The 16,765-nt window shown below is 42.0% G+C and overlaps 2 protein-coding genes across 6 annotated transcripts in view; one reads left to right on the top strand and one right to left on the bottom strand.

Moving 5' to 3' along the window:
- SPIDR (scaffold protein involved in DNA repair) overlaps positions 1–13,051 on the top strand; it is a 180,425-nt gene extending 167,374 nt beyond the window's left edge. For 4 of the 5 annotated variants that reach the window (XM_081873661.1, XM_081873660.1, XM_081873659.1 and 1 more), the window contains 5 exons: positions 458–610; positions 5,273–5,366; positions 7,054–7,168; positions 11,194–11,247; positions 11,988–13,051. In XM_081873661.1, the coding sequence (XP_081729787.1) occupies positions 458–610; positions 5,273–5,366; positions 7,054–7,168; positions 11,194–11,247; positions 11,988–12,119 (548 nt within the window). In that variant the 3' untranslated portion in view covers positions 12,120–13,051. Of the gene's footprint in view, positions 1–457; positions 611–5,272; positions 5,367–7,053; positions 7,169–11,193; positions 11,248–11,987 lie in introns of those variants that run through there. The other variant, XR_014159397.1, reaches the window with a different exon arrangement.
- A 1,739-nt stretch (positions 13,052–14,790) lies between these two features.
- Positions 14,791–16,603, bottom strand: CEBPD (CCAAT enhancer binding protein delta). Its single transcript, XM_081873582.1, has one exon. It carries the CDS (start codon positions 16,332–16,334, stop codon positions 15,372–15,374), a length of 963 nt encoding a protein of 320 aa, XP_081729708.1. The 5' UTR covers positions 16,335–16,603; the 3' UTR covers positions 14,791–15,371.
- Between the last annotated feature and the right edge of the window lie 162 nt (positions 16,604–16,765).

Raw genomic sequence — 16,765 nt, 5'->3', positions numbered from 1 at the left:
TTTTCATAAGATGATTATGACCTTTGGTCATTGTGAACCTCTGTTGCATTTGAGCCACTGACCTACTTACAAAAGACTCCTTTCATTCATCCAGACCCATTGAATCATCCATGTGACACTCTGCTGAGCAAAGGTTTGGCCCTCCTGCTTTTAGGAGCAAAGTGCAACATGTCTAGCCTCAGAACAGTTTGGCAACAGGAGAGAGAGAGAGAGAGAGAACCCACAAGCAATCCCAATATTTTCTCCCCTTTAAATAATTGACACATAGGATAGTTTGTACTGAAAGCCGCTTTAGCAAGAGCATAGCATGTGCTTCATTTCAGAGTTTGTGAGTAAAGTGGACCAAATCAAGTTCTGTGAAAAACTGGCTGGGAATGTTGTCTTTATTGGCCCAGACAATTAACATGGTCACCTTTTTCCTTGTTACTGTAACATATCAAAATGTCTTTGTTGGCAGGTAGGATTATTTGCATTGAACGTACCGTTCTCTTGTTACAAAGGCCCCTTTTGTATAAGGCTGTTGGTGCTGACATCACTGAACTGACTGGTCCTGTCAAACTAGATGAGCTGGATTCTGCAACCCAAGTCAATTCCATTTGTATTGTAAGAGGTTAGTAAGCTTTTCCCAAAGCAAAAGTTGATCAGTCTTTCTTGCGTACTGGAAACCTTAATTTCATTGTGTTTTATCTTGCCCTTCCTCCCAAAAGTTTAGGGCAGTTTGCATGGCTTCTCCCCATCTTAAATTTCCAGCAACCCCGTGATGCATGTTAGGTGGGAGTGTTAGGTGGGAGTGTATGTGATAGGCTCAGTATTGCCCAGCATCACTTCATAGCTTTGTTGAGATTTTAAACTGGGTCCCCTTCAGTCCTAGTCCAACTTTCTAGCACTACAACTCGCTAGTACTTTTTAGGTGGTGTATGGAATAATAAAACAGCAATGAAAAATGGTGTATGCTATTGGGATAAATTGAAAGATACCTCACTGTAGCCCTTATGCAGCATTATTAGCAGATATTACATTTATATAGATCTAAGTCCAGGTTTATATGAACTGGGTTTATATAAACTTTTGCAGTACTTCTTAAAATGAAGGTCAATTTATAGATGGGTACTTGTACTTTCTAGAATGTTTGCTCCATTACTATTTCTAATTTGTTTTCCCCTGTAACACTTAGCATATCAGCTACTTTGTTCATAACCCTAGCCCTTACCTGTATTCTACTAATCAATGGCAATTTTTAACAGAATTTGATCTCAAGTCAGCAATAGGGATTGAACCACCCAAAGGCATCAACATTGCCCACCTTTACAGAAGTGCAGCCCCTGTGTGATATCACAGGTTGTGAAGGTGGCAGACATTCCCTCAGTTATTTAATCTGTTTGTTCCCTACACATGTAGGCATTTTTCCAGTTGCATCTTCTAAGGGCGCATGTGTGCCAGCTGTTTTTCTCAGGCTAAGTCCTGGGAGCAGCTGGTGGAGTCCCTCATTTAGATCTCTCTTTCCAATTTCTTTTGCAAAAGGTTGAGTACTTTACTAAAGAAATATATGTTTCCCTGCAATGTTCCTAGTGATGTCTGGACAAACTTTACCAGGGACATTGCTCTCTTCTCCATTTGGCTATCTACTCACAAGGAGAAAAGCTTCAGGTAGCTATGCCACAGACTTTAATCATTACTTGCAAGCAGAGTCACAGTGCAGTGACAGATGCTGCTCTTCACCCATGTGTTCAAGGGGACAGGGCAGAGATGGAAGAATTTCATTTCCTACATTCTTCCCCTTCTCTTAACAGGTATGAGAAGAGCAGAGGGAGATGAAAATAATATATTTCTCTCCTTTGCCTTTCTTCTTTCATTTCAAACCCATCTTTCACTGCTAAATCCTTAGACAGCGCAGCGCAGTAGAGGGAGGAATAATTTTGTTTTCCCCTCCTTGCATCCCTTCACCATGAAGGAAGTTTACAGAGGTAGTGATGCTGTTGCTGCTCACCCTTAAGCTCTGGAACATTTGGGTCAAATAGAGAATAGATAGTGGCTCCTGCTAGGCTCTTCCACCAGGTATAAGCCTAAAATGGGCAGAGAGTCACAAAAGCCTTTTCTCCTGCTACCATTTCAAATCAGGTGAGCAGGCCTGCCCCATATACAGTACAGGACAAATACAGTAAAACAGTAAAGTAAATCAAGTAAAACAATATAAATACTTAACTGACCAATCATGTCGGTTCTGCCCCCCCCAAAAAAAAATATCCTGGTGATGCCCATGAAAGGAGGCCTATAACATCAGCAATTGTTAATCATTGAATGTCTGTTTGGGAGCTATGTCACTTTTGAGTACAATCTTCTGCAGCATCACCTAGCTGGTTGGATGTAAGTAAAGCTACAGTAAATGGCTGCAGTTACAGTATAGCACTTGCTTTCAGTTGATGTTTTTCCCTCTTCTGTACAGCAAAAGCTCCCATTTCAGAATGTTTTATTACATTCACTTAATATTGATGTGTGTATGAAACAGTGGCCTCTGCCCCTCATATTTCTGAATAATGATAATTGATTCACTTGTTTAGGTAGCTTTGCACCCTATTTCAAACTTACTGCCTGTATTACCTAATTTAAACATTGGCTTAGTCACCAGTCTGATGGAGCAGCTAGAGTGCTTGGCTTGGGTCAGAATTCAAATCCATGCTCAGGAATTCAGCTTAATTAGGGAGTGGGGTTTGGTGACCTCATTATGTCACCAGACATAATTGTGTTGTCTCATAATGTCATCTCAGAGGTATTACTTATTTGACAGGATCAATGCAAGGATAAGTTTGGGAAAACCAATATTTACCAGCTTGAGTTCCCTAGAGGGAAAGTGAGATGCAAATGTGACCAGTCAATCTGCTGCACTTAATCTATTGATGCTTCTCACTGTGGTTCAGGCTTTCCTTGAGAATTACTACTTTTTTTTTACATACAGTTGGAAATAGCTGTCAATCCTAAAATGTTTCGGAAGCTCCTAAGATTGGATATGAAGCAACAAAAAGTCTTACATGGATGCTGTAATGGGAATTGGGGTTGCTTGTGCGTAAGCCGCAAACTGCTCCAGGCTGGGTTGTCTGGCTAAAACTTTTCCCTGGCTGAACAGTCCTTACACCGTGGCTGTCTCAATCACTGGCAGAATCTGTCAGTGGGCGTTTCCTGAACTTCTTCCAACATAAAAGTTCTTTGACACCAAGTCTCCGCCTAGCCTCCCTGCGCGGAAGCTTTCTGCGCAGAGTGGGTGTGCCAAGTGGAGGTCCTGTGCTCTCCCCGCTGGTCTCCCTGGAAGAGTCTCGGAGCCCTCCCTCCGAAGCCCTCTCAGCCTCCCCTTTCTTCCTGGCATCACACTGATTTCCTTCCCCAGCGGAAGCTCTCCCTCTCTCCTTGCTGGTTCCCTCTCCGGCGTCATTGGGGAGCCTTACCTCCACCCTTGGCTCCGATGGCAGTTCCCTGACATGCTTTCCTTTTTTTCACTTTAAATAAAGTGTTCCAGCCTTGCTACTCCAGTATACATGACTTTGCCAGTTTTAATTCTCCAACATTTTAGTTTACCATAGAATTAAGTGCCTCTTACTCAACATAACAAGGATTACTAGGTGATTGGCCTTTGACATAAACACTGTAGGCTTGGCAACTGTAATCCCTTTACTTGCAGGTGTCCCAAGATTATCCATTTGTATGTTTTGCTCACAAACAGTGCTACATCCTTAATGTTTACTGCTTGGATCAACAAATCGCCATTGTTCTAAATCTTTTTACTAGCCTTCCCATAAAATGCCCCATTTATTTGCTTTATAATACTTGGCAACAATGCTTCGCGATCCAGAATATCTCTCTGACCTTCGGTTCCGTAATGTTTCTAGTCACGTATGTCAGGGTTTTTTAGCGGTTTCAGTTTCCAATTATGTGGATATAAATAAAAAGTAAGTCCCTGTTTTAGACCATTGTAAATGTTTTAAGAAAGCTATCTTATCTGTTGATATTCCACACCCATCCCTCTGGCATTTTCCAGATATAGGATTGAAACCATTGTGACTAAGAACATTTGCTCTCTAATGCGGAAATGTAGAATAGTGACAGAATTTTTAAAAGCTGTTGGGTGAGAACATAATAAGAGCCCTGCTGAAGCAGGCCAAAGGCCCATCTATTCTAGCATACTGTTCTCACAGTGGACAGCCTAATGCTTATGAGAAGCCTGCAAGCAGGCACAGACACAACAGTTGTCTATCATTACTAGTATTCAGAAACATACTGTTGCAGATTTGGGGTACTAGATTCTATTAGTTTATAGTAGAAATTAATGAATGTCAGGATTTAGCTAATATTTGGAGCAATGAAGGGAAGATTCCAGCCCAATGGAAAATCCAGGCTAAACTTCCTTTCCAATCCTCGCCTGAGATCGAGATGTTAACATGACAAAAGGTGGTGATGGCCCATATTGGAGAGAGGAATCCTTGGGCCTGGGTGGACAGAGGTTGCCAAGATGTGTGTGTGAGGTGACAGGAAAAGAGTGTGTTTAGCAGGGTGTTCTGGGAACAAGAAGGAAGAACAAAAACAGAACCATTCTGTCAGGCTAGCTGGGAGCAATGCGTTAGACTCCAGTTCTGCACTGCCGTGGGGAAAAAGCCCCTCTTAAGATGACAGTGCTGTAAGAGCAGGACTCCCTCCAGCCAAACTCAAGTGTTAAATATGTGAATAAATCATATTTCTTAAAGCTATGACAGTCTCTGCCTCATCTTGATTCTAAGAGGAACACAGACCCTGGGTGAGCACCTGGAAATTCCCTGGATTCCCTCTACCACTCAACAGGGATAGGAGTGGCACACAACCTCTGTAACAATTTTGTCTCTGATACTGGAAGTAGTACACAAATCATAGCAAATGGAAGCTTTATTCTCCATGAATTTGCCTACTCCCCTTTTAAAGCTGCCCAAGTTGGTGGCCATCGCTGCATCTTCTGGTAGTGCACCCCCAAGTTATGTTGTGTATGAAAACATGTGAATTGCCTTTGATGGGGCTTTTAAATAAATGGCATTAGAAAAATGGTTTCTAGATGTTGTGAAGCTAATCTAAAGATATTTTCAAAAATGAAACAGGTTGTCAAATACCTGAAATACCCCCCCACTTTATGAAAAAAATGCTTAATTTTGGCAGAGAAAAAGGAGCCATACTATAACAAGCCAAGAGCTTTGGTCACCTCTGATGCTTGTGTCAATGGCTCTTAAGCCTTTAGAAACGTTTCCTTTCTGTTTTCCAGGCACTGTTGGTGGTGTTAATGAAAGAACTGCTTTCTCATGGCCTGCGTGTAACAGATGTGGCAATGGGAAAGTAGAGAAGCGTCCACAAGACAGGTAAGAACAAGCTTGTGCCAACTGACATACAGATAAGGGCAGTCCTATTGGGCACTGTATATTTGGGAGTCTCAGTCTGTTGACAGAGTGCATTGCCAAAAGCTGTAAGGAAATTTAGAAGTCAAAGGATAAGAGAAAAGTTCCCTTAATGTAGTGTTGGGCAATTTGTGGCCTTACCAAATTTTGATCAAGATGTTACAAAGGTGTTTCTATTTAATTTCATCTAGTGGATTAAAAGTTGCGGTACAGAGATATATCTCAAGTTTTAATGTTACACCCCTCTGGGTTTTTTTAATATAATTACCCAGGCAATTGTTTCTCAAAGAAGCATTCAGAATATTTGGACGTGAGTCTTCCCCATATAGGCAGTGTGCCCAGATATAGAGGACTTCCTACTATGCTTTCTTTCCTCCTTCCCAATGCACATACAAGCAGCACAACTGAACGTTACAGAGAGTGGGAGTTATGTGCATGTCTCCTATAATTTCTGTCCATCTCCTTCCCTCTGCTTGATCAAATAACACAAGCTCTGGACCTCAGGAAGAGAGGAATGGATGGGAAATGTGAAGGGGGCAAAGCATGGCTCTATTAAACCCTCTGCATATGGACACTGACTGGAGCTGTGTCGGTTTATAAAACTGAATAGCAGGAAGAAAGTAAAAAGGAAATATTTTATGTCCTAAGACATTTTGTTCTCTTTGCCATCTAATAAAATTGATTGGCAGTATATTTGGGAGAGACAAAAAGTACTATTTCGTGCATGCAGCACATACCATTTGTAATTCAGTGCCACAGGATGCCATTTTATAGGGTTAGACAGAACCAGAGGGAATGGATCTGTCAGTCATTGCTGTAACTAAGAACAAAACCTGTATCTCTATTAATATTGCTGGGAACAAACAACACAGGATGGATTTCTCATAATCTCCTCCTTGTTCACAATTCATTCCATCAGGCTGCAGCATAAGGAGGCATGGAAAGTATGGCTCCTCCATCAGCTCTGCTGAGAGACCAGGTCCACTGAGTTTCTCCTTTTGGAGTTGTTTCTGTTTCAGCTGGATATAACGTTACCTGAAGAATTGGTGCCTGCGTTGTTTGCCTCTTTCTTCTTCATCCTCCCCTCCCCCCTTCCCTCACGTGTCTTTTAGATTGTAAGCCTGTGGGCAGGGAACAGCTTGTTTTTAGTAATCTTATGTAAGCCACTCTGGGAGCTTTTTTGGCAAAAGAGCAGGTTAAAAAAAAAGATATAAAAACAAATAACCCCTGAACAAAATTTCCTAAGGACATTACTGCTGGAATATTGGAATAAAATAGCAGGGTAGGATTGAGGGGTACTTAACTCTGCTGCTTCTCTCACATGCATGTGCCTTCCTAATTAGTTTTTCCTTAAACTGGGTTAATTTTTGTCTTTCAGCCTTGTTGGGGGGGGGAGCATGGGGGGGGGGTAATTGGTGAGGATGGAAAGGTTAAGCTCCCCTCTTACCCCTGTTCTCGCTTTCAGATTCCTTCTTCCCTGGCATTAGCAATATGAAGAGAACATGGGGAAAAGATAGCTTTTACTTCTCCCAGCTAATGATCAAAATTCACATCAAAAAGACTGATTTTGGTCACCTTCAAACTGTCAAAGGAATAAAGAAAAATGAGGTGCTGGATGCATATATAACATGGACCTTTCCCTGTATTTCAGAGGCTTGCTCTACTGCAACCAATGTTGTGATGCCATAACTTCACCAGTTCTCAAGATGCACCTGGAAGTCTTTCTGCACTGCCAGTCCAGACCACTATGCACAGTAAAAGTAAAGGTATGAGAAGAACAAAGTACAGGTTATAAGACTTATGTCCTTTAAAAAAATACAGCTTAATATAATAAAAAATATATAAGCTGTTTAACATAAAAGTAATAACAATATGACATGCAGTAAAATTTGACATATCAAACCAAGTTGGTAATGGGCACTCAAAGAAGCCACTGAGGTCACCTTGATCTGTCTTCACAGTGATGGACCTAGGAGCACTCCCAAACTACTGTATGTACCTGTTGTTTCAGAGGGAGTGCAGCCCAGTTCCTGGGTACCACCTATCTTTTTTTAAAAAAATAATATTTATTGAAGTTTTTAAGGTTACAGATAAAACAGAAAAACACCAAGTTAAACAAAAAACAAAACAATGTATCACATTAAAAAAAGAATACCATACAAATAAAAAAACCCAGAAAAATACAAACAATTAAGAAAAAAACAGAAAAAAACACCACAAATCAAACCTTCCCATAACTCATTTTCCATTTGCTTATTTCCTTGACTTCCTCACACCTCCCTTTTTTGTATTCTAGTTCAATTAGATATTTCAGCAAATCCTTTCCATCTTTGTTTTTATCCCAATAATTTATCTTAACATACTGTGATTTTACACTCTCTTCTTTCACCAATTAAATTAAATATTTCAGCAAATCCTTCATCTATGTTTTTATCCTAATAATTTATCTTAATATACTGTAATTTTACATTCTCTTCTTTCACCAATTAACAAACCATTTTTACTTTATTTAATCTTATTTCTCATTAAAATTAATATATTTGAGCTTGATCTCTTAAAAACATTTCCCCTAGGGTCATAGAATTTCATTCCACGATTTTTCCATCCCTCATTAAGTTTTTAAAGTCTCCTTATATACACTTTAAATTCCCAGTCTTCTTCCACCGTCTCCTCTCCCTGGTCTCGGCCCCTGCCGTCACTTCCATCAACCCCCAACAGTCCATCAACCTGCCTGGGTACCACCTATCCACAGGGTCTCTGAATTGACAGGACTGAGTTGCAGTTGATGAGCTGTCATCTGACCCATGACTGCATCCAGGCACTGGCTGGGGACACGCACAGACTGTACCAATTCATATGTTACAGAGAAATAGGATTGTACTGAGACTTGTGTGTCAATTTCTGGAATGAACAACCTTACCTGAAGAAGAGTATTCTTTAATTACAATGCTCAGAACCCCTTTTTATGGGACATTTATAATGTAGATGAACTTGATTGATCTGTAAAAAGTTAGGGGTGGATTGCCATGTGGAGTGATCTGCCTTAGAATTTGGACTACATGGCCTTCAGAAACAAATGGAACACATGCTCCTTTGTTAGTTCCTATTTCTAGAGAAATACTTCCAAGTATATATGGGCCAAGGACTAGTATTACTTCTATGGCAAGGTTTGGTAGCCTTCAACCCTCCACATGTTGTTTGTCTCCGACTCCTGGCCAGCATGGGCCAATGGTCAGGGTTAATGGAAGTTGTGTTCCAACATCTGGAGCCTCACACATTAGCTACCCTTGCCCAGTGGGAGAAGGGACAAGAATTTAAAGCTCTGTTCTTGTTTAAAGCTCTGGCAGGAGCCAGAATCTAGTACGAAAAGAGTATTACAACTGATACAGGATTTTGGTCGGGTGGCAGGATTTAAATTAAATAAACAGAAAACTAAAGTGTTGGGGAAAAATTTGACAGATACAGAGTCGGAAAGGTTTCAGAGAGAAACAGAACTAACTATGGTTAAAAAAGTAAAATACCTAGGGGTAAACATAACAGCAAAAAACCTGAGTCTATTTAAGGACAATTATGAAAAATGTTGGTCTGAAATTAAGAGAGACTTGGATAGTTGGACAAAATTGAAGCTTTCTTTGTTAGGCCGAATTGCTGCTATTAAGATGAATGTATTGCCAAAAATGTTGTTTTTGTTTCAAACATTACAGATTGTGGACAAAACGGAGTGCTTCCGGAAGTGGCAGAAAGATATATCTAAATTTGTCTGGCAGGGCAAAAAGCCCAGAATTAAGTTTAAGATATTAACAGATGCGAAAGAAAGAGGTGGCTTTGCCCTGCCAGACTTAAAGTTGTACTATGAAGCCGCAGCTTTCTGTTGGCTAAAAGATTGGCTACTTCTCGAAGACACTGACGTGCTGGACTTGGAAGGTTTTAACAATGCTTTTGGTTGGCATGCATACTTATGGTATGACAAAGTTAAGATCAATAAGGCCTTTAAGAACCATATTGTCAGGAAAGCACTGTTCAATGTCTGGACGAAATATAAAGACTTATTGGAAAACAAAACTCCAAGGTGGCTCTCACCTCTGGAGGCTAAGGCCCTAAAAAGACCCAATATGGAGGCCAAATGGCCAAAATATTGGGAATTATTAGAAAAAGATGGAGACAATTGGAAATTGCAGAGTTTGGAGAAAATGAAGGATAAGGTGCGAGACTGGTTACATTATGCTCAGATTAAAGAAGTTTTTAAAAATGATAAAAAGTTAGGGTTCCAGGTGGAGAAATCGAAGTTAGAAACAGAATTGTTAGAACCTAAAACCAAGGTACTATCTAGAATGTATAACTTGCTGCTAAAATGGAACACACAAGACGAAATGGTTAAATCGGCTATGATAAAATGGGCACAGGATATTGGGCATAACATTATGTTCGAGGACTGGGAAAGGTTGTGGACCACTGGGTTGAACTTCACTGCATGTAATGCTCTGAAGGAAAATGTTATGAAAATGATATACAGATGGTACATGACCCCAGTTAAACTTGCCAAAATATACCATTCGTCTGACAATAAATGTTGGAAATGTAAAGAAAATGAAGGAACATTCTTCCACCTCTGGTGGACATGCCCTAAGGTGAAGGCCTTCTGGGAAATGATATATAATGAGCTGAAAAAGGTATTTAAGTATACCTTCACTAAGAAACCAGAGGCCTTCCTTCTGGGTATTGTCGGCCAGAAGGTGTTAAAGAAGGATCGAACATTTTTCATGTATGCAACAACGGCAGCAAGGATTCTCATCGCAAAAAATTGGAAAACTCAAGATTTACCCACACTGGAAGAGTGGCAGATGCAGCTGATGGACTATATGCAACTGGCCGAGATGACTGGCAGAATCCGAGACCTGGGAGAAGAAAAGATGGAGGAAGACTGGGAGAAATTCAAGATGTATCTACAAAAACATTGTAATTTGTTTGAATATTAAGAAGGATGCTAGATTATAAAAAACTGGCCACCACTAAACTAGACTTAAATTTGATGATAAGTGAGACTAAAGAAAATATAAAAACTTTATTGGAAAAAGTGTTAAATTATATTGGAATGTGTGGACATGAGATTGTAAACAAGTTGATAATTTGTTTGGAAAAATTCTTTTTTTAATGATGTAAATGGGAGAGGGGGACGTGAGGGAGTCCAAAGAAGTGAAGAATTTGTTGTTATAAAAGTAAGATTGTTTGATGTGTGCATTTATATTTTAAAAAAACCTTAATAAATATTTTTTTAAAAAAAAAAAAAGAATTTAAAGCTCTGCTCCAATGTTATTATTCATTTGTATCATGATGACTCAGGGCAGGCTACAATGTGTCTTTATCTTTCACTCTGACTTCACAAGGTTGTTTATGAGGCTAAGATGAGATAGAGTTGCTTCCCCAAGGCCACCTATTGAATTTCAAGATTTAACAAAGTTTTGAGTCTGTCAGCTATGTCCTGTTGAATTATAAATCCACGGTGCAACTCTTTTCTAAAATAATATTTTTGCAATTATTTCTAAGGTCTTAAATGTGGGGAAAATTCTTTGAGGGGTTTTACTGGGATCATCATGTTACTTAGCATACAACAACTTGTTGGAAACTTAGACTTTAAGGGACATAAGCTGATTTCTGTTTGGCTTTATCATAATCAAGAGGACAGATCAGTATAGGCATACAATTTTAACTTTTACTAAATACTGTTGTTGTTTTATGTAGCCAAATAAAATTTAAACATGATTCTTTTCTTTATCTCCATTTGTTATATTAGCTTCTGCAAAATACAATTTCTTCACTCCTGGAGTCCTCCCCCTCTGAGAATGGGGTATGTATACTTAAAAACACATTGATTAAAGAAATTGAAATGTCATCATTCTAGCTGTGAAAGGGTGACATTTAAAAGTGGGCTGAGTCACATGAAGGTACAATGAACATGGGCAATTGATAATGGTTTAAGTTTATTGAAGCATCAATAAAAACAACTGTCTCTGTAGAAAACACAAATATTAATTGATTCACCTTTTGGTCTAAAGATCCTTTCTATTGGATGCTTGGAATGTTCCCTAGAGGCAGTTTGGTTTTCACTTAAATTGAACACAGACAGAACAATTCTGTACATGTCTACTCAGAATTAAGTCCCATTGCTTTCAGTGGGACTTACTCCCAGGGAAGTGTATATATGATTAGCAAGCCTGATTAAGCAATTTTTGTGATACTGTATTTATCACATTTTAATTCACATTTGTTTATCAAAGTGATTGTTTTTCAAACCCATTAGGAATGTAATAATAATAATGACAATAATAATAATAATAACAACAACATCCACCTGCCCTTCACACTTGACCAAGGCTAGTTACAATTAAAACATGATCATAAAAGCAGTTGAAAACTACTTGCAGTTGCAGAAATGAGGTGTATGCATGCTACTTTTCTTTTTGAGCAAGAAAAAACAATAAATTTTACTTTGGATATCACCTTGCACTGGGTATATTTCAGCTGTTTGGTGACTGGGACAAAATGTACAAGATTGTTTGTTTTAATGAATGTGCTTTATCATTACAGAGTTATGAAGTGAAGAGTGTGCTGGGAAAAGAGGTGGGGTTTTTGTATTGTTATGTTCAGTCTGTAACCAGCCACCCAACTAGCTATGTTGGATTGGAAGAAATTGTTCTCCCAGATGCAGGAAGAAACTAAAGGAAATAGCGTCTGCTACTCTGTCTATGAACTTTGTAATATAGTTATTTATGGACTATTCTTGTATTTAATGTGTAATGCAGACATGATAAATACTGCATTTTAAAAAGAGATTACTCTGAAAATAAACTGCTATTTTTTTGAACGTGGACATTGGGCATGTGCCAGGCAATATTAAGCATGTTCAGCTTCCATTGATTTCCATGAGAGAAGGTAAAAATGGGTGTGCTTCTACATCTGCCATTGAAACCGGTGGAACTTGCAAATGCTTAATTGTGATGGGACTTTTTCTACTGTGTATGTTTTTCTGGTAATCCATAAGTAATTTTTGGAGCACTGAAGTGAAATGTATTTTTCTAACAATTGTCTTGATCTATCTGTAAGGTATTTTTTGTAACGGGTTTCACAAGCTATCCTCCCCACCTCCCCCAGTAGATGTAAAAGTCAATATTGCATGTTTGAAGAGGTATTTTAAAATAATTTCTTATCTATACATTTTAACATAAACTGTGGCTATTACTCCAGTAACATATGTTCTAATGAAGCTTTCCTGAATGGTATGCATTGAAACAGTGTGTCTAATATTACACGGAGTAATGCTAATTTATATTTGTTACGAAAACTGATTAAATATTACAAAGAGTTAAAGAAGTCTTTTTTTCCTGCTGAGGTGATGAAGGGTGTCGGGGGCATGTGTGCAGCATTAACCATCATCTAAATATAAATACTGAACTGTTGTATCTTTAAAACAAATTCACATAAATGGGCTATATAGTTCATAAAAACTAAAGAACTGTGGCTTCAGAATAGTTTCTAACCATATCAGATATATTGTGATTTTAAACGTATTGTCATTTTATCTACACACTTATTTCTCTAAGGAACCATAATATTTTTTTGCACCAAACAAAATAAAATAAGTTTGCTTTAAACTGTTTTTAATTGGACTTGAAATGTTTTAACCCAACCTGGGTAAAGGGCAGGTGCTGGTGATAATAATATATGTTAATAATACCACAGCTGGGAACAGCTGGACTTTCTTGTGATAGTTGTGATACAAAGTCTTGTATGTGAATGAACTGCTTTTGCAGAGAACAGGAAACTCCCTGCATACATTCGCGTACTCAGGTGTTGAATTTCTGTATTGGAGGTGGAGAGAGATAGAGATAATATACTGGGATCTTGAATCCTAAGCATGCATACTTCAGGTTTGTTTTTTAATTATCAAATTCCAAAATTTTCAGAAGAGTGTCTAGAGACTTCAAGTTTGTGCCTACCTATTTGTAATTCTAAAATGAGTAATAGTTCTGCCTTATTTGTGGCTTTTAGCCAAGAAGCAGTATGAAATCTAGGTCGTGCATATTTTCTGTGTGCAACAAAAAGAAAGTGGCTCACGTTTTTATTGTTTTTAGCAGTGGATAGGGGGGTTTCCTTGATGAACAGAAAGGTTGGATGTAAATGTTTTAAATGCTACCCTCTTGTGATGAAGCTACAGTCATGCACGTTGCTGTGCACTTGGAAGCCATCACTATGACTTCCCAACACACACACACACGGAACGAAATACATGCGTGTGGTCATTGTGTATGACTATTTGGATGCAGATTGTACAGCAGTTCCTAAAAGTGTTTTCTGTGCCGGAATGCTGTCAACATTTGAAGTAACCCAGTAGCATGGCCCTGTAGCAACAACAATAAGGCCAAACCCCCCCTTTCCTCCCCTCCCCCCAACGATTTGTGTTAAGAGGTAATGAAAGTTCAAGATTTTGAAACCAAGCCAAGGTTATGTTTAGAGCTGGAAAAGTCCTACTAACACTACTCATATTTGTGTTCTTGTTTACAGGTTCGATCTTTCTATGGCTTCATTTGCCTTCACAAGCGTCATTACAATCACTGCTTAAAATTACTTCTGCTGGCTATTCAATCTCCTAACCAAACCACCTTCTGTTTGCACTGAGATTTTACCACTTTGCAATGCTGCCCTCTGATGTAAAGATGGCAATTTTAAGGAAACATGGTGTACATGTATCTGTTTGAAAACTGACATGTGGATCCAATGCTAGTCCTGCTCATGGTAGACCAAACTGAAATTAATGAACAGAAACGACTTAGGTGCATTAATTTAAAGAGGTCTAATCTGAGTAAAACTTAATTGGCTACAACCCTTTATGTATTCCCCCCAAATATATATGTGTGTGCAGTTGCATTGAGTGTGTGCTTAAAGTTTAGCTTCTCAGAGGTTAGGGCAGGATTTCCCAAACTTGGGTCTCCAGCTGTTTTGGACTACAACTCCCATCATCCCTAGCTAGCAGAGTCAATGGTCAGGGATGATGGGAACTGTAGTCCAAAACAGCTGGAGACCCAGGGTTAGGATCATACAGTTGGTTCTTATGCAGGGTTAACCTCCCACCTTGACTGCAGAAATCTGCAGCCAGTCTGTTTTTGCAATTAAGAGTAGAGTACAATATGGATACCTCCCCTTTAACTCCTGTTTTATTAGCATCTGTCCACCATAAAACTGGCTTTTAAATGTCATTTAACACAGCATTAATCATGGTGCCTTTTTACATGCTTAAAGTCAAGAAACCGCACACTTAACTCTTGCATGGAGCACTATTTCTTGCTGCATCCCTCAGCAGCTGCCCCCAGCGTAATAAATACAAAGTCAAAAGTAAAATTCAAAAGTCTTTTTTATTTTTAGAAATGCTGTAAAAATTTATATAAAAGTTTTGAGCATGCTCAGTCTATTCCCCCCCTCTTGCTGTTTACAATAAAAAGTATTTGCAAATCATGTGCTTCTTACAAAGTACCGTAGCTGCATCCGTATAAGATGTAGAAAAACGAAAACTATCATTACAAAAATAATTTAGGAAGATAAAAGGAGACATTTAGCTTTTTCTTTCACCCTTTTTTTTTGGCAAGTTTTGTGGTTAAAAGACCCAAGCTTAGCCCATATTCGAAGAAAGAAACGTGAAAGGCAACACATTTTCACGAGGCGTTTCTTTCCGGCCTTTTAGCTTAGGCTGCTTCTTCTTCCTCAGGAGGGAAGAAGTCCGGAGAGGGGAAAGGCGCCCTTTGGCCCAGTCCGGGGCGCCGCCGCAGGCCTCTCCTCCCCGCAACCCCCCGCACTCCCTCCCTCCCTCCCGCGCAGCCCCCGCCGCTGCAGTCCTGTGCGGCTCGCTCTGAGGTATTCTGGAAGAAGGTCAAAGTCTGTGGCAGAGCCAGCCCGGGGGGCGGCTCCCTCTGCAGCCGGTTACCGGCAGTCCGTGGCCGCGGCCGCCTGCAGGAAAGGGTTGCTGGGCAGCTGCTTGAAGAAGTGCCTGAGGCTGGTGAGGTCCCTGGTGAGCTGCTCGCACTTCTTGTGCAGCCGCTCGTTCTCGGCCGACAGCTCCACCACCTTCTGCTGCATCTCCTGGTTGCGGCGCTTGGCCTTGTCGCGGCTCTTGCGCACGGCGATGTTGTTGCGCTCCCGCCGCTGCCGGTACTCCGGGCTGAACCTGTCCACGCACTTCTTGGCGGCGCGCTCCTTGCCGCCGCCCGACGACGACGACCCGGACGAGCGGCTGCTGTAGCTGGACGGCGAGGCGCTGCCCGGAGGCTCCGGGGAGGTGGGCGGCGTGGGCTGCCCGCTCAGGTTGACGATGGTCTGGGCGCAGGTGGCGATCTGAGAGGGCAGCAGCGAGCCCGAGCCCGACGCCTCGTCGCCCCAGTCGGGCTCCTGCTTGACGGCACCGCGCAGCGGGCCCGGCGGGACGCTAGCGTGCAGCAGGCTGGCCAAGGCGCCGCCCGCGGGCGCGTGCTGAGGCGGCGGCGGCGGCGGCGGCAGGTAGTCTCCGTAGGCGCCGCTGCTTCCTCCGCGCTCGCTGCCCTTGTGGTTGCTGTTGAAGAGGTCGGCGAACAGCTCGTCGTTACACAGCTCCAGGTTGGGCACGGCCGCCATCGAGTCGATGTAGGAGCTAAAGTCGATGGCGCTCTCGTCCTCGTACATGGCCGGCGCGGCGGCGCTCAGCTCGGCCAGGTCGCGGCTGCCTCCGCCGCCGCCGCCGCCGGGCGCTGCTGACGAGACCTCCTCGGCGCTGGCGCTCATGCCGCCCGCCTTGCACGAAGGACTCAGCGCGCCGCCCGCCTTGGCGTCGTAGAAATTGGCGGGCTCCAGGGAGGACCAGCTCCTGTAGCACGACAGCGAGTCCAGGCAGTCCAGGGTGGCGGCGCTCATGGAGGGCCCGGGGGCCGCGAGGTGAGTGAGCAGCGGGCGGAGAGCCGAGCTCGAGCCCTTTTCCTCCCCGCTCGCAGGTGGAGGCGGCGCGCGCGGGTGTGAGGCGCACCTGGCCGGGCGTGGACTTTGCCTCAGAGGCCGGCACCTTGCTTACGGCTTCCCCCCGCCCGTCGGCTCCTCTTTGGGACGCGGCTTCACGCCGGACTTGGCCTCCTGTCCGGAGCTGCACGTGTGCGTGGGGCAGGGTGAACCTGGCAGCGAGGCGCCGCCTCGGCCCTTTATAGAGGAACCTCGGGCCCCACCTCCTGGCCCTTGTGACTGCGGGAGGGTGTTGCTGGAGAAGCCCCGCGGGGCGGGAAGGGAGGGCGGGGAGAGCCCTGCCGGCGCGCTCTCGGGCCTCGCTGCCAAGGGGGCGGCGGGAGCGGCAGCAG

This window comes from Podarcis erhardii (genome assembly GCF_964252035.2).
Source record: "Podarcis erhardii genome assembly, chromosome: 8".
Lineage (NCBI taxonomy): Eukaryota > Metazoa > Chordata > Lepidosauria > Squamata > Lacertidae > Podarcis > Podarcis erhardii.
The sequence above is the reverse complement of the archived record's forward strand: the minus strand, read 5'-3'. Positions and strand labels throughout refer to the sequence as shown.